The 23,120-nt window shown below is 29.4% G+C and overlaps 1 protein-coding gene across 4 annotated transcripts in view; it reads left to right on the plus strand.

The window, feature by feature from the left end:
- The first annotated feature begins 6,237 nt into the window (after positions 1 to 6,237).
- Positions 6,238 to 23,120, plus strand: part of LOC107438830 (uncharacterized) — a 131,027-nt gene continuing 114,144 nt past the window's right edge. For 3 of the 4 annotated variants that reach the window (XM_087157955.1, XM_087157963.1, XM_087157979.1), the window contains exon 1: positions 6,251 to 6,470. In XM_087157955.1, the coding sequence (XP_087014081.1) occupies positions 6,462 to 6,470 (9 nt within the window). In that variant the 5' untranslated portion in view covers positions 6,251 to 6,461. Of the gene's footprint in view, positions 6,471 to 23,120 lie in introns of all 4 variants that reach the window. The other variant, XM_087157961.1, reaches the window with a different exon arrangement.

Genomic DNA, 23,120 nt, shown 5'->3' on the forward strand with positions numbered 1-23,120 from the left:
CGAAAGCACTTATCGAAATAACTAGAGCAATTGTGCCAATGTTTAATTATTTAGAAATTAATGAGTTAATTTATACTTATCAGAGATTTTTATAGATGCAAAAGTGAGAAAACTTTTTTTTTGATACATCATACATTGTGTTTCAAAATTTTGAAATTTTTGCGACTTTCAAATTTAATTCATTTTTTTCGAGTAGGACTTTTTTTAAATACTTTTTCATTAAATTTCACGGCATCTACGAAGTTTTATTGAAAAATAGTGATTGAGGCATTTTTGGGTTGAGAACGCGGTTCTAAAAATGTATCGCAAGGTCATAGGAATCATTTGTTTATTTATTAATTTATTTTTTTGACTTGAACTAATTTTAAGCATAACTTTACTTATGCATTTTAGCAATGGTCGCACCTTGGAAAGAATATAAAAATTTATATATAATGAAAAATAAAGCATCGCATTATTTCTCAAGGTTTCTTTATGTATCAAAATGCTTACTTTTAATAAAAAGTTTTGTCAACTGTGAGAGTCTTTTTAGTTTAAGATGATATGTAACGGAGACAAAATAAAATTTATTGTCCCATTGTGCATTTTTAAACACACATTTTTTCTTTCTCTTTTCACGCTCCAATAAAACTTAACAAGTCTACCCGTAGCCTCCTTATAAAAACTATTAGAACAAACTCTCTCTATGTACTTTTGAAAAATAAAATAATGTAAAAATACGATGGTCTAAATTCTTCTCTTTATTTTCAGTAGTGTATATATGTACGAGATTTTTTTTTATTTTTATTATTATTATCGTTCTTGCCTCCTACGTCAAGTTAAGGTACGGTTGTTTGTTAACCCTCAAACATCATTTTATCAGTTGGATCTACATCCATTAATGCTTTTTAAAAAAATGACGCTTAATTTGTAATGAAGATTTTTTATTCTAATCTGTAAAAATCTAATAATCTCTTTTTCCTACATCAATTTCCATACTTTTTTTTTTTTCGTCATCAGCATAAAATCAATAGAAGTCACTAAGGTATTATCTTCTAGCAAAATAATTTTTTAACCTTCAAATCTAAAGGTATTTACCAGCAACATTTATTTTTCTTATTCCATTTTTCGTGTTATTATGTTTTTCGATGTTCATTGTTTTCTACATGAAGAATTTAAAACCTAAAAAGTTGTTTTTTTAATATAACGAAATTAGATAATTTTTACCTTTTTACGTTATATTTTAAGATAAACTCACTTAAATCAGTGTCTAAACTTATTAACCGGTTAACAATTATTATTTTTTGGGTGCGAATGACATTAATATGTCATTATAAATGACAGATAAAGAGGTTCGTTAACAACGCTAAACTTCATCATGATTAATGTGATGCATGCACAAATTGTATGGAGATGTCAACTTGCTCCGCTTTGTAAAAATATATTTTTTAAAGATAAAGGAATTTACCTTTTTTTTAGTTTAGTATTTTTAAGAAATTTTTCCACCACTACGTATCTAAAATTCAAAGTTACATATGAAATGTAACTTTATTGCAGTTCTCCCGGAATGATGCTATTAAAGAGTGGGAGTAACTAGCCTCATTAAAGTTAACCGTGGAATATTTAGATAATTTTTCTTATACTACAGAATTTTTTTTCTCTTCCTTTTTTTTGCGTAAATTTAAGGCAGTAAAAAATGGCTAACAGTGGACTGAATGTAATTGTCTTAAAATGATTGGATGAAATTTATACTTAAGAAAGAATCACGAGTTTCGTGTTGCAACATTTATCTGCGATGAAGCACCCAATTCTGCAATGTATTGTAAAATTTTCTTATTTATTATCTTTACTCTATGAGATAATGTATGCGTCAGAAGCCCATGTATGTAGCAACCGTTGAAGACTTCTTTGATTTTCTAGTTTATATAGCCTTTTTAAAGTATTGTTTGCTCCTATATACGTATATAGGGGTCGGTATAGTTTGGTTGGTAGGGCCCTGGGCACATGTCCAAGAGATCGATTTCCGACGGTCGAAGACTCCCTGTGTAGCAAATGGTGACTGGTGCACGTTAAATCTGTAGAGTCACAAAGTCCTCCATGTTCCCATTACAAATCATACCTCTGGGGGTACTGATCCAGGAGTTTCTTCGTCTTTTAGCTTGGTTCAAAATGACAAGGCTACGCAGTTGAACATTAGTAGTCGTAAACCCAAAAACGGTCGGCTGTTCAACGACGGATGTAAAAGTTATGTATATAAATTGCTTACAACTGATGATCTAATCTATAACATCAACAAAGCTTTATACTTAAATACTAAGAAATATTTTTAATGGAAAATAATTACTTAATATGCGTAAATACTCCCGACCTTAGCCGACTGAAATTTGTTAGAGAAATTTAAGACTTCATTTATTTACTACTAGCTGTACCCAACGCATGTTGCAAAGCTTTCAGTTTGAATTTTAATTTATTTATTTAAGTGTTTAAATGAGATTTGCGATTATGATTTAAAATGAGAATTTTATTTAATGGTGAAAAAAAAGTGATAGTCAAAGCAGTTAATACTCTAGCTAGGATATCGTTAGTGCATTTTCAAATAGACATGTATGGTGATGCACACGGACCATGAAACATATTTTATTAATAGTCTTCTTTCCTGTTGCTCAGACGTTTCTAAGGAAAGGGCAAAAGCATTGTGTTCTTGATTAGTTTCAAGTCTTTTTTCCCGTTGCTCCAATGTTTCTGAAACACGGGTAGTTCTCTTTTTGCGCGTTTGAGATGTTGATTGACTAAGAGCGATTCGGTTAGGTGGCATATTTTTGCAAATATTCTCTCTCACAAACAAAAAGAAATGTAAAAGTTGACAGTGGTCACAAATTTGCTAAACCGAAAATTAACTTATATATTTTAAATAATAAAAAGAGCAATAAAAATGAAATAAATGAGAAATATAAAAATTATAAAATTTAAAACAAAAATCTTTTTTTTTAAATGAAAGAAATAAAATGAATGAATTCGAATAATAAACAATCTAATAGTCTTCAAATGACAACTGTTACAGCAGTGAAAACTTTATTTAACTGTGCTAACCTAAAAATGCATACTAAATGTAAATAATTATGGAAAACGTGCAATTTGAATGAAATTTGCTTTTGCCTCAATCAGTCTTCCCGATGAGCAGACCTATAGTGCATTCTTTCAGGACCACCACAGTGGGTGAGATCTTCTATTCTCGTTGATTTTACTTGCTCACCTGACATACAGAAACTTGCGCGAATTATAATTAAATACTGAAGTATATGCAATTTACTTTTCTAAATGAATAGAGTTATAAGATAGAAAATATCACCGTTGTTATCTTCAAGATATGGGAGACCTGAATCGTTTATAGCAAAATTTAAAACAATGGCTAACTTTTAACCAATCAGAAAATTCCATTTCGATTTTCACTCATACCTCTGGAACGGCTTTTCGCAGGATGTTCTAATGTCGACAGTGACCTTCCTCGTGCTTTGATCTATCTGTATGCCAAGTTTCATAGCATTTGGCCGCTTGGTTTAGGAGTCTATAAAGGACATACATACAGACAGGCAAACTCACATTCATTTTTATATATATATAGATTATTTATTTATTTGTTTTAAAAGAAAAATTTATTTTTTTGATTCATAGTGATTGGTAACAAATTTGAGTAAACATATATCATTCATCTGTTTTATAAATGATCCTAAAAATTAGGTACTCATACGGTATTTATTAAATATGAGAAATTAGTGAGTCCAACATTTTTTCTACCATTTAGTGCATTCATACTTTTTCCTGAGTTTTTTAATTTTTATAGTAGCAAAGACATATCGGCATATGTACTCTTATTTTTTATGGGTCGCAAAGAGACGTTTTAGTAAATGACATCATGATTTTCTCTATTCTTGATTCGAACGTGGGTAGTTTAAAATAGTTTATAAATTTTGACGCTGCATTAATTCCTCTAGAATTTTTTTATTTTTATTCACATTAAAATTCGATTTATATGAAATTTTTCTCAAGCTTTTGGTTCCTTCAAAGTATGATCCAAAAAAATTCAGAAAATTTTACAGCTTCTAAACTCATTAAAATTCTTTTTTCGCCAATTCATTTATTTTGAAATCGAATATTTTATACATAAAGGGCTTTAGGTTATGCAGTCTTAAGCCACACTTTTTTCAAAAGTGACCTCTTTACCTTTGATGAATCCTTGTTTCAACAAAAATACTTTCCGGAATTTCCACTAGATATCATCACAATTCACAAAAAACATCAAAACAACAAACGATTTGAAAATATTGCTTATCATTTAATTGCCCCCGGCTCATCATTTATGCGTGTTTATAAATTTCTTAACTTATTTTAATATTATACAAATAAATCATCATTATAATAAAATAACTTTAAGAGAATTTCAATCCTTGGTAAATATCTGCTTAGTTCAGTGTTATAGTATTTATTGTTATTTTTTAATCAATGCGAACTTTTATTGATTCAAATTTTGGATAATTCAAACATTCTTTTTCTTCCACTTGGTGTTCGGATAGTTAAAAGTCCACTGTACTGAACTAGTACTTTTTAAATGCTTTTAAAAAGAATAATCTTCTCAAATGTTGTTGGTTCACATTTGTCTTGTTGGCATATATAAGGTAAAATAATATATAACCAACAATAAAAGTGATATGTAAGGTTATACGAGCATAGTTTCTTTCACGTAAAGCGATTGCCTTATGTTATGCCATTACAAAAATTGCTACTAAGATATATAGTTTTACGCAATTGCAATTTGTTAAAATGTCAGGTAGAACGAAGTAAGCAATTATCTGGATTTTTTTAAAAAAAAGCCCAACTGTAAACGAATTAAGAATACGGAGTGATACAATAAAAACCAATAAATAAATAATTTCACTTGTTAACGATTAATCAAGTTTTTTTTTACACTTCTAAAAATTTCCATATAATTGTTAAGATTATCTGGCAAACATTTAATCTCTCTTTTTTTGTAACACTCGGCATTAACTCAAACACGAGCTTACGAAATTAAGATCTTGAAAAAGGTAAATAAATTTTCTTATGACAATGGATAAATGATTATTAAAACAAACAAAAAGTGAGAAAACATTGAAAAAGCACAAAGAATACCAATAATCTCCAAACAAATTAAAATTTTGAAGGAAAAAAAAAGAGTTAAGCTCATAAATAAGAAGGAGCCATTCAGCACGTCAAATTTCAATTTTGTAGTTGCATTTTTGCGAGCAGCAGTGCGGCCCGCATGATATTTTTTACTCGAATTAATGATTGAAAGTTTAATTATTTTATTAAATTGTACTCCATGTGCACTGTACATTTTTTTACATGTCTCGTAATTTCAAGTTTCTAAGTAATAAACTTCACAGCAAACTAATGTAAATTAGGGTTGCAACCCCATAACTCCAGTGGTGGCGTTGATTCCAAACGCACACACACAATAAATAAATAAATAAATAAAAAAATAAAGAACAGATGCTAACGTCAAGCGCTAATATTCTCAAGAAGTTGTAAAATGTAGCAAATAATGGATATTAATGTGAAGGGTAAAATAAAGTTTAAAGGTTTTGTATCGACCGATAAACTTCCAATTAGTTTTGATTATTTCAACTAAAGCTATATGTATTATAAAAAAAACGACATGCATTCTCTGCTTTAAGAAAATGAAATTGACAATGAAATAATTGCTTTAAATGTTTATTGTTATGCATAATTTTCACAATATTTATCTGTTAATTGTTATACTAAATGTTTCTGCAAATTTACATTTCCATCTATTACACTAGCTCAGCACTATTTTCTTTTTTTTTTTTCACGAGACAGATATAGTTATAAAAATTCTTTTAAATTTCAATAAGGAAATGGTAGTATGGAAGAAAAAAGAAATTTAGAACTCATTATTGACTTGAAATAGAAAGTAAAGCTGCTTTGTAACAATGTCTAAAATATTTATGTTTTTATATATTAATAGAAGAAATTTGTGAGCTTCATTCAAAAATGTAAGAAAAGGATTCCCCTCCCCCCCTTCTTTTTACGACGCTCTACTTTATACAATAAGAACGGCATTTGGATGATAATAGGAGCATTATAAAGGTAAAATGAAATAAATAAGAAAAAAAAAGATGAAAAGACCTATTCTTCTTACCTGGCCGCACCCCTATGCGGAAAAAGACAATGTATTCGTCCTCGAGTAACCATGACAACCGCGATGAGATGGCGCGCATTTCTGTGTTGCCAGATTCACCCAAGCAGTCGGTGTCTGCTGTCGTTTGTTGTTTACATCGATCAATACTGTTGAGCAAACGTGAAAAAGAACTTTATATCGTACAAATATTCGCTATAAATGTTTGTGTGTGAATGAAAGATGTAAATATGTGTGTTCTATATCAGATGAACTGGCATTTCGGATTATAAAAATATGGGAATAGGATATGGAGAAGGTAAGATAGTTTAAAATATCCAATTTTTTTTCCTGGGGCTCTCATGTCAAAATTGTCATGTTTACAAGCTTGTTCTAAAATGTTCGCTTGCGTTATATTAAGATTTTATGCATTTTACTGAGATCATTTGAATTCAATATCTGAATCTACAAATCTGAATTCACATTTGTTATTGATATTTTATATTTTGTTGTTTTATATTTAAATCTTAGTGCAAAAAAAAAATCAAATTTTTAGCTAAGCAAGGTTTTTAATAGTACTTCTATTATTTATTGGAAGAATATTGAGTGAAAATCAATGCTAAATATAACTACAAAATTAATAATGTTAGAATTTGTAATTGTTCTTTAATTCTTAGAAATGTTTTAACAGAATAGATAAGGCAACTGTTATTGCATAAATTACGTTTTTATATATTTTACTTCAGTATGGACATTGATTGCATTTATGTTTCAAAGGTATTTTTCTCAAATTTTTGTTTAAGCATAAAATAAAAATTGCGCTATTAATTTTTGTTAATACGACTGTTGTTTTGAATCTATGCATATTCAAACAATTTAATATTTCTTTTATTCAATTATAATTATTTTTAAGTTTCGTAATATTTAAGTTTCTATAATTCGGATTATCGGAATTTTATAAAATTTTTATCAATCTTATAAATAGCATAAAGATGTTTTTCTTCTTTAAATTTAATTAAATTGAATACGACTGTTGTTTTGAATTTCTGTTCATTGAAACAATTTAATGTTTCTTTAATTCATTTATAATTATTTTTAATAATTAGTTTCGCAATACTAAGTTTTTTATGTTTAGAATTATCAGAATTTTATAAAATTTTTTATCAGTCTTAGTAATAGCATAAAAATGTATTGCTTCCTTAAATTTAATTATATTGAAGTAATCCTTAAATTGAAATATTAGTTGAAAAAGGAATCTAGAATCTTTTAAAAATTTTTAGGCATGGATTCTTTTAAATTTAATGGTTCTAATTATACGAAGAAAGAAAAATGAATATGAAGTAAAGTGAAGTGCATTATAATTTTTTTTAGTGGAATTTATCTAAAGTGATTTCCAAATCGAGGTCTGAGAAAGTCTTAGTTTCTTTTCCCTCTTATTCTAATTATTAATTTTAACTTTTCAATCTTTGCGTAATTATTAAAAAATTATAAAGCTCCATTTTTGAGTTTTAGTAGAAAACGTAATTTTAAGGTAAAATAAAATCAAAATGAGGAAAAGAAACAAAACAAATAAAAAATTTTCTTTTATTAATACTGCAAAAAAAAAAAAAAAAAAAAAGCTGCATTATGATAAAAATGGAGACTCTAATTTCGTCACACATTAACCACAGTGAACGTCAGTAAATTACATAAACTTTGGAGAAAAACACTATCTCTCTCCCATTTTTCTTCTATACTTTTAGAATATTTAAATTATTTCAAAAATATACAGTTTTGTATTTTTTTCTTCTGAATTAACTAATTTTTATTTTCCAGAATTAACTTAACAAAATTGTTTAACCACAACATTATAAAAATTGAAATTTTTGCTTTTTCATGACAACCTTACCATCAACTCCTGATAAATGGTTTTTTATGTGGTTCACGAGTCTACGTGAAGTGGGAAGAAAAAAAGCTTGCAGGGTTTAAGCTAAGAGAGACTAACATTAAGAACATGGAAGTATACGTTTAAGAAGTTTAAATATATTGGGAATTATAAATTTCAAAATAGTGTAAATAAAATCCAATAAAAGTGACATGAGAGCTGGGTTATACGATGGTTAAGCAATACCCGGAACTAATAATGTACAAATTATATTATTTTATTAAAACATTTGACTTTTCTGAGGAAGGGAAATCTTTTGTTGTTTTCTTTCTCTCTGACACCACTTCCATGACTCGTTCGCTGACTTTTTAAATCAGTCATATTGACAAAAAAAATAAAAAAATTTCATACACATAAAGAAAAAATGAAATTTAAAACCAATTAACAAAATAAACTCAGTTTTTTACGTCTCACTTACAATCAATATTGTTCTTTCCGATTTCTTTTTTAAATACTTCGATGCGCATTAATGCATAGATAAATCGCTGGCTCAGTTAATAGTTATGGCGGAACAATGTCATACCCTCTACCTGGTTGAGATTTATCCCAGAATTAAAGAGCTTGTATTTTTCCAAATCGAATTTTTTTTTTCAATAGAAACATTTATTCTTTTTCGCACGGAGAGTTATGATTTTTTACAAAATGTTTGCTTTGCTTCTTCTTTCAAACATTTATAAATAATTCTTTCCTGTATTATTTTTCCTTTCTTTTTATCATTTTACTTTTTGTTGTTTTTCTTATTTATTTATTATGTTTTATTGTTATTTATCACATTTTACATGACTTCAAAATAATGTACAAATGACTAGTGCTTAAAATTTCATAAAAATCAATCATACCTTCATTTAGTCTGTAAATTTCTTTCGTTTTTGCTTCATATAACGAACAACAAGCTTGTTGAAACAAGCTTTTTTTTTTAAATTTTTATAAAAAAGAAAGCTAATTTATGTTGTTCAAATTACTTTAATGTTACATAAAATTAAAACTTGAAGATGTATGTAATTTTTAAGTCTTTATGCACGAAGGAATTTTAGAAATTACAGAATGGAGAAAAATAGAATAAGAAAAAATAAAGCCAATTTTGAAAGAAAAAAAATTATAAAATTTGAGCCAATTATTTTTTTTTGCTTTTTAGAAAGCGTTTTTAAATTTTCTGTTATAAAAGTGGTTGATTAAACGCTTGTTTATAAAAATGGTTCGACTCCTATATTTGTGGATTCTGGGAAAAAAAGGTACCGGAAAAAATGGTACGGAAAGAAAGGTCCCGGAAAAAAAAGGTCCCTGGAAAAAAAGGTCCCGGTAAAAAAGGTACCTGTGTAGGGAAAATTCTGTAGTGGAAAATATTTGAAATGAGAAGATTAGAAGCGCTGTTTGCTGTTCCGTGCATGTTTTTTTTTCTTTTTTTGTGTCGTGCGTTTCAAAGTGCTTTTTATCCAACTTTTGTTTCTTATTTATGCATTTATTCTTAAAAAGTTAATTAGATATGAAATCAATAAAATTGTTTATTTATTTTCTAAGATCATGATTCTACCGGGAATCTTGACTCTATTGAAAAAGTGTTATCAGGCTACATGAAACTTTAAGGGGGGGGGGAGTAAAATTAATGTGTTTCGCTTATAACGCTTCTAATAGAAATTTTTTGACAGGTATTTGCTTGTTATTTTCTTTCACTTTTCGCTTTTTTGTATTTTGTAATAAGTTACAATTGATAACATAGCACAGAACCGTTTCAGTTAACCAATGGCATGTTTGGGCATCGGTTTATGCATTGACGGTCTTTTATCCAACAATATAATTTAAGATAGAAAATAACACATTTTTCACTTTAAAAAATTACAAGAAAAAAGTAAAACATTATTGAAAAATTTAAATAGTATCTTCCCGCTTTAAAAAATAATCAAAGAAGAATAAATAAATGAAATGAAATTTAAAAAAAAAAAGCGTAATACAACCAGCCCATAAGTCCTCCCCCTTAATCTTCTCCTTACCTCAATTATCTAATCTGAATTATTACAGATAAAAAGAATATTCCTTGAAACAGCGAGAAGCATTCAAGCTGCCCGGAAAGCGAGAGGGGAAATATCCCTACAGATTTTCCCTATGGAGGTACCTTTTTTACCGGGACCTTTTTTTCTAGGGACCCTTTTTTCCGTACCCTTTTTACCGGGACCTTTTTTTCCGTCTACCTATTTGTGGATTGTTAAAGATAATATTTATTCCTCTGGTGGAAATAAATTTCTTTACCTAATTATATGTTACATTTAATACTTAGTACCAATTAGTTTTAATAGCAAGTAATCGCTTTTTAATTTTATAAATCTTGATCATAATTAAATATACTGCGAATTTCCTTATTTTGCGAAATAAACAGGGTCTAATTTTGTTTTGAAGTAATATTTTTTTTTCTGCTTTTCCAATATGAAAAGTTAGACTAGTTAAATAGATACATAACTAGATTTCAAAAGTGATTTGCAATCTTAAATATTATTTAAGATGTTATATTCAATTTACATGAATATTTTAGCCACAGCCAATATTTTAGGCAATTTTGAAGAACAAATATATTTTGCAGGCACCTGACGTTTTGTTGGTAATTCTTAAATACAGAAAAACTTTGTTATAGAAAACTATTTGTCATTTCAATCGTCAAGCAATCAAAACATACTCCTTTTTTTTAATCAATCGGAATTTAGCAAAAGCATACAAAAGTAATTTCGTCAGATTTCACGGTGGAATGTTTTTGTCAGTGTGTATATTAATTGTATTTTAAATTGAAATAAAGTGCTTGCGTTATAATAGTTTATAACATGGCGTGGTTTCTTTACTTATGTCGTATAAATTTAGCGCAGTATAGCCTAATCAGGTTTTATTGCCATGAAACTTTAAATAAATGTTCAATGGTGAAACTTATAAAGTATATATTCAATGAAATTTGCTTTTCAAATTTTAATTACAGTTTCACTACATTTTAAAGGTAGTTGTTAAGGTGTGAATTATTAAAATTAATCTTTTATAGCCTTTTTTTTGCGAAGTTAAAAGCTCAGCCATGTTTCTTTCTGTGTAGCTTCTACTTCCTTATTAGAAAAAAGTTATAGCTCGAATATTCATGGAGGTCCCAATTTTAAAGAATGATTGATACTGTTTATTTGTTGTCGTACGATTCATTGTATTAATGCTCAAAAATTATGATTTTGTGGAGCAAACAAATTCTTTTAATCGTTCCTCGCATCGTCACCATCGATTAACCATCTATTCAACTCGATAATCTACTGAAATTTTCTAAATTCAAAATATACATTCATACACACGAAGTACAGTTGGTACTAATGTATTATAGTTAATATTGACTGCTCGAATTTGAAACAGATTTATAATTTTAACCCACCGTTGTTCGTTTGTATTTGTATTAAACGGAACCATTTTATCCTTCGCCGTGAATGAATAGAAGTTATTCCAGACTTCCTGAGAAAAACGCCGTTTTTCTGAAATTGTAAAAATAATTTTTATGGTTTAACAAAAGCATCTTTCAATAAGGTGTAGTTTTAAAATTACGAATTAAAAACATTGACTACACTTGTGTTAAAAAGAATTTTTTGAAGAGTCTATTTTTACTATAAAATATTTTGCAAAAGTATTCGTGTTTATGGTAAAACATTTTGTGAACAGTCTTTGTTTATGATAAAATAGTTTGTGAGAAGTCTGTAAACGGCCCAAAATTTCTCTTAAATGATCCCCCGCATTATCAAATATTTCTGTTTTTTTATTTTATTTAATTGTGAGCTTTCAAATCTATATTAAACGTACGAAACTGTTGGAATGCGAACTGCCAGTAACGTTAGCTCACCACCTACATTCGAGGAATATAAAACCCCAGGTATCGCGAATTTATAGCTGGTGCAAATTTTTATGTTTAAATGAAATCTTATTAGCGGTGTTGAAACTGTTCCATGACACCCTTAGGTGAACGTTTTTTAATGCTTAAGGAAATTGTGTATTTATTTCTGCATTGAGAGTGTAAATGGTTCTTCCTTCAAATATAATTATGATGAAAATTAAATTTAAAGAGGTTTTTCAGATTGTTATGAATTTTAATTTTTCTCCTTAGAAGTTGTAGAAATTTTACTTTTAATCTGCTCTGACCTTGTGATGACAACTGACATCTTTGATTTCCTTACCTTTCACTTCTAGCTAGAATCTAGCTGTGATAAATAAAAATTTGATACGCAGCAAAAAAAAATATTTTCCTTGTCAATTTTGGAGTAATGATTTCAAATACGTGAATCCTTCTAAAAAAACATGCACTTTAATGATTAAGTTGTAAGCGTTTGACTTGCATAAAAAAATTCCCTAAGTTAGAAACAAGCATCTGTTGCACAGAGGAAAAGTGTTTAACTTCTGTTCACGAACGTAACATTGTAATGATGAATGTCACTTTTTTTTCATGGATATAAATTTTTCATAAAATTTCTCGCAGGTATGTTTCTAATTAAGTGAAATCATAGGTCTAACTTTTTATTTACAAAAATTTTCAAATACAAACGAGACGATGTGATTTTCTTTCACACCAAATAACTTAACAGCTTCAGAATTTTTTTCTTCTTTAAGACATGCTGGTATAACATAGAAGAAAATGAATTCTTAAACCGAGACCCTGATATTTATATACATATTTAACAATCGGTTTAATTATTTATGTTGCGATATTTACTCTTTGAAAATTAATTTAGAAATGTTAAATATCGTGTGGATTAAAAAAAAAAAAAACGTGCTCACCTTTATTCTTTCAACAAAAAATGTCAGATGCATTCAAGTTGTTTACGTGATTGATTTATGTGTATGTTATTACTATAAAGTCTTTCTTGGTGACATGCACACCTAATACTCTCACAAAATTTATTTTTGAGAATTTGTGTTCTCATTTATTTCTCTTCCTCACTACTGCAGTCTCTTACCTAGCCTAGTTTTACTGTATTTAATATTTTTGTCACTTTTGAAATAATGAGAAAAAATTCTCTCCAGATTTCTCAAACGACATATTTATTAATATTTTAATGTATCGTTTTTTTCTCTCGTGGTTTTGGATTTTTGTCCTCCAATGTATTATGGCCATAGAATATGAAGAGGCCGATTTTCTAATACTGCACATGGTGTGATCCGAAGTAGTGTAATTGAGATGAAATCCGCCATAGCGGTAATAGTACAGCCAAAATGTGGTTATAATAATTTATTTTTGTAACCTGGTGTTCATATTATTTTAACATTTATGATCGGGTGGGCAGCGTGACTAAAGTGGACCCAATTATCATTCAGCTGTTAATGTTGTTAATATCTTAAAAATTAGTGAATATAAATTAACCTTTGTTTTGTAGATTTATGTAAATTTTCTTTGCTATGTTTTTCTAAGTAATTGAATATTTTTGTAAAAATTTATAATTTTAATTAATTTTTAAATATGCAGTCAAATTATTTTTGGCTTCATACATTTTGTTTCTCATTTTTTAGGAAAAAAATTGTGGAGAAACAAATGGAGGCATAATATATATCTCCTGCGGAATGTATTATTTTTGTTAACATATAAAACATTTTTTAAATTAGTTTAGTCAGCCAAATTCCTTTTACATACTTTTATAAGGATGTAAATAACTTACTGCCATCGTTGATAAATTTGCGTTTAATTAACATTGACATTAATACACATCTTTTTTAGAATTTTGTTTTACAATTATAAAAGCATTATTATTTAAGTATTCTTTAAAATGCTGCTTTTTGATGATCTGTACATTCTCATTTTTATCACCTAACTTTTTGAAGCAACATATGCCTATTATCTAGGGTTGACTGTTAAAATTTGTTATCTACCTGACAAGATGTCTACTGCTATGTTTTTTTCTTCTTTTTTTTCCTCCACGCTTAGGGTAAAAAACCTTGTCTGATAAATTTTGTTAGTTTTTTGAAGAATCGTTAGTTTGTTTTAGAATGTTAGACTTGAAAATTGCTTTTAAATCGATTTAAAGTTGTATAAAAATGGCGAAACAGTTAAAAACTTTTAAGAATGTTTTACTTCTTCCTTGGGGTAAAATTTTTTTGTTTTATTTTAAACTTTACTTTGTAAGTTTTGTATTTACATGCCATTCCATTTTCAAATTTTTTTTATATTTAGTATTGGAACAAATTATTGTTACTTACTAAATGCATTAGTTATTAAAAGAACAGTTTGCTTCACATTGAGCTGGATATTGATCAACAATGAACGGGAATATAATAATCTGGTATATTCTTCAACCCTTTACATCTGAATTTTTTGAGATGAAGGGAAAAAAAAACACCTTTATTATAATGTAATGTACGATTTAATTCATTTTAATTTTCCGTGTGGTTGCTTTTTCATTCTGAGAGATTCTTGTCACCCAAGCTCTAGTCTCGGTTTTGGCATTTGCTTATTGAGTTGATCACAATAATGAATTGATGTATCTCCAGTGATAACGAAGTCTTCTTCCGCTTCGTTATGAAAGGCTGTGAATGTTCGCAAATGATGGCCGATCTTAAAACTAACTTACATCTCCTGCGTGTTTCTTAAAATCATTTATGTTTAAATGCTGTGTTTATTTGTAAAAATATTACTTTAAATTTAAAAAAAAAAAAACTTGAACGAGGAAAAATTTGTGTTTTTCTAGCAATTTGTTTAATTTATACTACCAACCATCGATATGCAAACTTATATTTACTAGCATTTATAATCCTTTTATGTTTTGCCTATTAGCTCTTTTTTGCAAAGGTGTTGCAGTTTCTTTTCCTCACTTGTTTTCGTTCGTGTTTCTTTTCTGGGAAGTTCCCTCTCATTATTTTGTGCATTACAGTGGCTCAACTTAAATGTAAGAAATCTCATAAATCGGAGACACGTTTTCACTCGGGTTATTGTTGGCAGTCTTTTAAATACTATTCTTAGATGTTGTTTTGATGTTAAACCCTTCACTCCCTGTCTTTCACCAAATAAAGCTTTTAACTGTTTCTCAAATTTCATCAGTTTACCTATAACGATGACTAATAAATAAGCATGTCAAAGGTTATGCTAATTTGTATCGAATGATTAACAGATCAGTGGGTGATGCTTTTGTGATGAAGAGAGAGGGTGATGATTCGAGTGCTGGCAAGAATCCAAGCCCAGATGTGACGCCAATTCGGTGGGGAAATAAATAAACAAATATTTATACAAAAGCTTTTTTTCATACAAAAGAAGATATAAAATAATGTTTGATTAAAATTTTCCCCTTTAAAATAGTGTCATGTTTCAAAACTCATCAAAAAGGTAATTTAATGATGGAGGTGCGATTAATTTACCGTTAAGCTTCAGGGATGTCTATTTTAAAAATAAAAATTTCTATAAACAGCAAATTACCCCAAAAGGGGTAAAGGGCTTATGAGTTTTTTTTTATTTTTTAAATGGATTCGTTAGCTGTCATTAAAAAAGGAGCTACGAAAACGTAATGGAACTTTTTATGTGTCGTAAATATTTCAATTTCATAAAGTCTTACAAATAATGGGATAAATACCATCAGCCGACTTCTTCGTGTTAAAAAATGGATGTTTGATTGCAGTGCACACTAACGTAATCTTCACAGCCGTCTCAGAGCAGGAAAAGTCTGCGCGCAATTGTGTGGTCGGGCTGTGAGGCGTGGAGGTCAGGCGATTATTACAATCGTCTGTCCCCCGCTCTTCTAAATTGGGGTGGTGTGTGCATGTACTACAACTCTTTTCGTATCTACATAAGGAGGAATCCCAGAGTCGTGGTGGCTCAGGGGATAGAGAGCTCGCATCTTAATAAGGTAACCCGGGTTCGGTTTGAATCCCTGCAATGGCTAGATGTTTCGAGCTCCGCACCTTGTTCTCACCGACCATAGTGCTGGCGTAAAATATCCTCAGTGGTAGGAGGAAAATGGGCTAGTTCTCTTGACGTCGGGCTCACCGTGGGAAGCTTTCGTGCTTTTACTCTCCATGTGACGCAAATGAGGGTTAGTTCTATCAAAAAGTCCTCCACGAAGGTAATTTCTCCCAATATTTGATCCAGTAGTTCTGGTTTGGGTTCAAAATTGCTAGGCTACGGAGTTGAGCATTGATAGTCGTAAACTCAAAGTTGGGTCGGTTATTCAAATAATAGCCTATTAACTTTGCTCTAGTGCGTCGTTAACAACCATATCATGCCAAACATATAAAAACATTCAATTTTTACTGTATTCCTAATTTCTGAAAAAGCAAATTTAAATTCCACGTAAATCTTCTGAGAAGCCCATAAGCGCAAAACTGAATTTTTAACTAATTAAAAAATTAAAATCTTCAGTTACTTAAAGCAATAGTTATTATGGTGTAAAAATAGCGAGACATGCTGATTTTTTTCCCCTCCACATATTTGTGTATCGTTATTTTAGTCTATCTGTAAATTTAGCTGTATATCTTGTTATCAGATTCAATGAGTGTTAGCTATTGAATTGAATAGTTTTTTAATAGGAAATAAGTATTTCAACTACCGATTTCATAGTCTTAGTAAATATGTTAAGAAAATATTTCAATTGCAGTTTTCATTAAAATCATTACAAATATATTTATTATAATCAGTGGATGATCTTTTTCTTACTCTACCCGCATCGACACACTTTTTAATTTCATTGTTTTGACTCGACTCATTATCAAACCTCTGCGTGACCGAAGAAATCAATGAAGAAAGCACCTGCTGCTAGTTAAAAAAAAAAAAAAGCTTTCGAACGGTAGGTGTGCGATCGGAATTTCGTTTCACAATAGGAGATAAAAAGGGTAAGCATTTGAGTTGGTTCGTCCTCGGAGTTTTCATCTGTTTATTTATCATTTTCTATTTTGTGGGGCGTGATATACAGTAATTGAGTTTTTATAAGATAAGGCAAGGGGATGATGAACTTCCGGATTGATTGTAACTCCCCTTCAATAAAGAGAGAGAGATTTCTTCAAATTCGTTTCTAAAATTGATGTAACCTTTAATGGACCGTTTCAACATTCTCAAGGCAGGTGAAGTAAATAGTTAGTCTAAATTTAGGGCCCCAACCTTTTTTGTTTTATCCACGACCCAAAATCATTCAGATAGGTATCATGACTCCAAGATATATTTTATAATTATTTATTAGATACTCAATACTACTGAGTATTGATCCATTAAATTAATATTTCTCTGCTTGAATGCGAGCGAGACAAATGTTTAAAATTTAATTAAATTAATAAAGTACTCATGTTTTAAGAAACTTTGGCTATCCACCTCGGAAGACTCCTTTACCGTAGTTGGGGAGCATTATATATATATATATATATATATATATATATATATATATATATATATATATATATATATATATATATATATATATATATATATATATATATATATATATATATAATACAAAAATTATAAATACTTTTGTATTAATAAAACCATTAAAACTCTTTCGTTTTCATAAAATGTCTTTGGTAAAGAATAGGTGTAGAAATTCTATTTTGGGACTTCAAGGATGAAAACATACCATTGAATTATAATTAGATTTATATTTCAAAGGAGGAGTATCTTGTCCCTCTTTCACTTCCATATTAGGAAGCATTAAATGATTATCGATTATGCGTAGAGTTGCAAGGTATGTACGACTTGAGCCTGTTTACATTATTCTCTGTTAGTATTTAATGCGGGAACGATTATTTTCGCATGACTCTTGCTGTATCAAGTATTCATTGTAAGATCTGCCGGAACCATCCGGAGTTTTGTCCACCCCCTCCCTTGTGGAGAGTGGATGTGAAGTGTTCTAGCCACCAGCCTACCCGTAAATAAAACTAATGAAGGAATAATTGGCTCACGACTGACTTATTTAAGATAATTGTAACCAATGATAACAGGGATGTAGCCCTGTTATTTCATATATATATCTGTAACATAAAAAGCTTCTATTAATCTTTTTATGTTAGTTTCTTCGAAATAAATCAACTCCTAATTTATTGCTAATTAATTATTCAAATCGAAATGCTTTCTCACACTTTTAAAAGCCACGTCCTGTTCTTAAATCTATTTTTGGCCCAAGTATGCATAAATTTAAATAAAGACATTTTTCCCTTTAATCTTCGTGGGAATCACTCGACCTCTTTCTTAAACCAATAGTAATTTCTAAGATTTCCCTCTTTTCCCTAAATAGAGACATTTTCGGATTTTTTTGCAAGATTTTCCCTACCAGAAAGATTGATCGCTCATGAAGTAAACTACACTTTTCGCTCTGCACTCAACAAAGAATGACCAAGTAAAAGTTAAGATAGTTTTCATTAAAATCCTGTGTCTGTTTTCCTGCTCGCTCAGACTGCATCATTTTACAAGCCGAGCAGGATTATAAGAACTGTTGAAATGGAGACAGGATATATTTGCAGTTGGTTTAGCACTTTTTTTTCACTGGTTCCACTTTAAAAATGCTCTTTTCAAATCTATAAAAATAAATAAATAAAAAGAAAAGTAACCGGAGAGCATTGATCACTTATCTGGGGAATGGAGCTGTTATTGAAAGAAGAAGAGAGCAAAAGATGTTTCGCTTGCTCTGCTGTTGGAGACTGATTATTGAAAAAATATTGATCGACCGTGGAAACTTTCATTCTTCCGGTTCCAGGGAGTGCTTTGAATAGATTTTTGGGGACTTTCAACTGAATTTTAACAGTGACTGACATCTTCGCTTCCGTCATCACCATCAGAGTTGGATCTCAACGCTGCAGGGTTTGATTCTCGCTTACCTGGATATTTTCTCTTTTGTCGGATTCCCATTTGTGTTTATCAACTTGCCTCAAATGACATCATATAAAATAATAATGAAGAAAAATGATTTTACGATACGTCAGATAGTCTGTCTGCTCATCTGTTCCAAAACAAAACCATTCAAGGTTTTTAACATCCGTTAACAAAATCCTCAACTGTTGGTGCTATGAAAAAGATTACTAAAATGCCAAGGTATCTAGGTGACATTGATTCTCCATAAATAATTTTTCTCAACTGACGGTGTTGTGAGAGAAGAAAAAGAAGAAAAGTGAATGTTTTGTAGTTCACATTCATATGGTAAAATTTGAAAATATAATGATATGGTTATATTTTGATAATGTTTATTTATTGATATTTTTCAATGGTAATATCTATACAGAATTGATATGTTTGGCAGTCCTATGTGCACTTTGTGCAACCAGAACTTTGAGAGGGACAAAGATCATTTGCTCAGTTGTTCTTCATTAAATGAAGATTTATTCAGTCGATATTGGCGAGCTAGGGAGTTGATGCAATTGGTATCCAGCGACTGATTCTCGTTCATGTTTAAGTGGTTCACGTTTTGTAAGTATTTATTGTTCTTGTTATTACATTGTTCTTGTATTGTTCAATGGTTCAGTTTTTGTTTTATATGCTCCAATCTCATGCATCTTCGATGCATGGGGGCCAATGATGTAAAGTCAAGTGCTTTTGCAATAAAAATAAAAAATAATTTTTTTTTCAATGGTTTACCATATTATTTGTTTAAATTAAATAATAATATTAAATTTTAGTGTTATCATCATATATATATATATATTTTCACTTTTGATTCAGTATGATTATAATTTTAATTATTCTTTAATGAATCACTTTTTTTTATTGCATTATATATCACAGTGTATATTACATTGATTGTAGAAGTAAAATTTAAATTTTTACTTTGTTATGGTGTTTAAAAAAAAATATGCTGTTCACATATTTAAATTTTTTCTTCTTCTGAATGTTATATTTAATTATTGAAATTTGATTATTTGAATGCCCTTATGGAGGGGCAAAAATTACAATTTTAAAATGGATCAAAACGCTAAAAGCAATACAGAAAATTCTGAAAATGAATTAAATGATAATTTACAAAAATTAAGTATAGATCAAAATGTACAGGATAAACCAGATCTATAGGTTTGCCTCCCCAAATTAAAACACTTTTGGTTTTAGTAGAACCCAAAACCCCGATTGAATGGCTCACAATTGTTTCGAAAATAATACATGATGTACCCACAGTCTTACCCCAAACTAAAACTAAACAAAAATTACCAGGGTCCAAATTTAATGGGTATAGACCACAATATCAAGGCTGGGCACCAAGGCAGCCATTCATTAATAACTCAGGTAATCCAAATTATATGTTAATCCTCGACAAAGTCAAAATTTTTCCCATCCAAGTCAAAGTTATTACCAACAATCCCAATTTAGACCTAGAATTCAAAATGAAAAGTTTCATAAAAATAAACAACAAACAAGTCATTTCGCCCAGGCTTCCCAGAAGTTGCCTCCTAAGCCATGTAAATACTGTGATAAGCTTAGTATAACCAATGCTTATAATTGTGGCCAAAGTTATATAAACAAACCTAATTCTTTGATGGCTGAGAAGCAAACCCAGCCTAAACAAGAAAGTGACCAACCTCAAAATTGTCAATTAATAGTAACTGGATATGTACAAAATAAAAATGAAAGCAATAAAAGTGATAAAAACCCAATTTTGACAAATAAAACTATCCTGTTAAACATTGACACAGGTAGTACTTTAAATATCATCCCGGTTAAGCTTTTTCACTTAATGTCCAAAAAGAAAGAAAAAACTTTGTTAATGTAAAACAAACAAAAGGTATTTTGCAACTTAACCAAACCTGTACTTTAAACTTAAAAATTGGAAATATAGCTAGGTCAGTGGAATTTTATATTTTAAATACTGATCTACCTTATGCCATATTGGGTTTAAAGGAATGTAATGGGTTTAAATTTGTGATAGATCGTGTTGAACGAGTGGTAATGCAAAATCGGAGAAAACTGATCACTTTTTCAGATTATAAAAGCAACTTGTCTTTACACATTTCTCCTGGAATCCAGGTTAAAGATTGCAATAAAAATACCAATAATGAGAATAAAGATAAAAATAAGGAATGTGAAAATAAAAGAAGGAATGTTAAATCAAATAATAATAAACTAATGAAATTGTTAAAGAAAATAAAGTTTTAGATGTGAAAATGAACAAAAATAAAAATGTAAGCAAAGAGAATTTAAAGAAAAGTAAGACAAAAAGTATACTTGAAAATAAAGATTTAAATAGCAAAACTGAAAATAATCTTGAGTTTTCAAATGTTCTTGAGACTAAACGTGACAATGGTGCGCAACATTGTCAAAATCGTGTTGATGGAATTATGCAAATTCAAGATGATGAAAAAAATTCCCAACTACTGGAAATTTTAGAAGATTTTTCAGATATTTTTGCTAAAGATAAATATGATGTAGGGACAATAAGAATTGAACCTCAAAGGGTAAGATTAACATCAGGCTTACTAGTGTCCTTATGAGCATACAAAACTTCCCAAAAACAACAAGAGGAAATAGATAAACAATTTGAAGAATTATTAAAGTATAATATAATTAAAGAAAACTCTTCTCCCTATTCTGTTTCAGTAACTTTAGCTTATAAAAAAGATGAAAAAAAAGGTAGATTGTATATAGACTTCAGAAAATTAAATCAAATCGCTAAATCGGATGCAGAACCATTACCTCTTATAGAAACTCTTATAGATAAATTAGGGAACAGTGTTTATTTTAGTAGGCTCGATATGGTAAGTGGTTATTGGCAAATTCCAATCAACCCTGAAGACACTGAAAATCGCTTTTGTCACCAATAGTGGGTTATATACGAATGGTTAAAATTGCCATTTGGGTGGAAGAATGCCCCTAGTATTTTTCAAAGAACAATACGTAGAATACTCACTAAATATAAAGTTTCATTTGCAGCTAGTTATTTTGATGATATCATTATTTATTCTAATAGTTTTGAAGAACATTTAAATCATCTAAAGGAAATTTTTGAAATATGTAGATTTGAAAACTTAAAATTAAAAGCTTCTAAATGCTTTTTTTTGCAAACTAAAATTCAATTTTTTGGTTATGAAATATGTAATGGTATAGTAACTCCTGATAACAACAACATTGAAGCAATTAAAAACTTAAAACCTCCAACTAATGTTAAATCTCTTCAACGATTTTTAGGTTCAATAAATGTGTATAATAAATTTATAAATAATTATGCTGAAGTTAGAGCACCTTTAAATAATCTCTTAAAGAAAAATACACCCTGGTGTTGGACTCCCAAATGTCAAGAAGCATTCGAAATTTTAAAGAACGCTTTAGTTTGTAAACCAATTTTGAAAATATTTAATCCTAAATTACCGTGTCATACTTTTGTTGACGCAAGTCAAAGTGGTGTTGGAGCAATTTTGAAACAGCCAGATGTTTCAGGTGTCTTACACCCAATAGCATTCCATTTTCGTTCTCTCAGAGACTATGAGAAAAATTATGCTATCACAGAACTGGAATGTCTTGCTATTGTTGATGCATTAAACAAATTTTATCACCATTTATTTGGAAATAAATTTACCATACTACGTACAAATCATGCGGCTTTAGTTTGGCTAAAAAATGTAAAGAATCTGAAGGGGAGGTTGTTCCGCTGGTCTTTACTATTAAGTATGTATGATTATGATATAAAATACACAAAAGGCACCTTAAACTTTAAGCTGACATGTTATCCCGAAATTGTTAAAAGAAGTAACTGAAGAATATAATTTAATTCCACATTCGGCAATTAAATTCCCACCAGCTTTTTTAATGTTAGGCCCTGTCCCATTTAATCATCCCTTATCAGATGAAATTTACCCATCAAAAGAAGAAGCTAGAAAAATTGCAGTTGAAAGAACTAAGCAATATAATGAAAAAAATAAAATTTATTATGATGCAGGATTCACTCATATTGAATTTTCCCCTAACGATACTGTAATGTATGAAGATTTTAAATACCCCAATGCTAGGAAACTTACCCCAACTTTTTCCGGTTCATATATAATTCTTGAAAAAATTTCTGATGTTAATTATGAAATAAATAAAAATATTCATAATAAAGAAAATACAGAAATAGTTCATATATCAAAATTGCGAAGGTGCCACCCACCTGACAAACTGCAATTATATCA

The sequence above is a fragment of the Parasteatoda tepidariorum genome, chromosome 1, assembly GCF_982258835.1.
Source record: "Parasteatoda tepidariorum strain Cologne lab strain chromosome 1, Ptep-v5.0, whole genome shotgun sequence".
In the NCBI taxonomy this organism is placed as follows: Eukaryota; Metazoa; Arthropoda; class Arachnida; order Araneae; family Theridiidae; genus Parasteatoda; species Parasteatoda tepidariorum.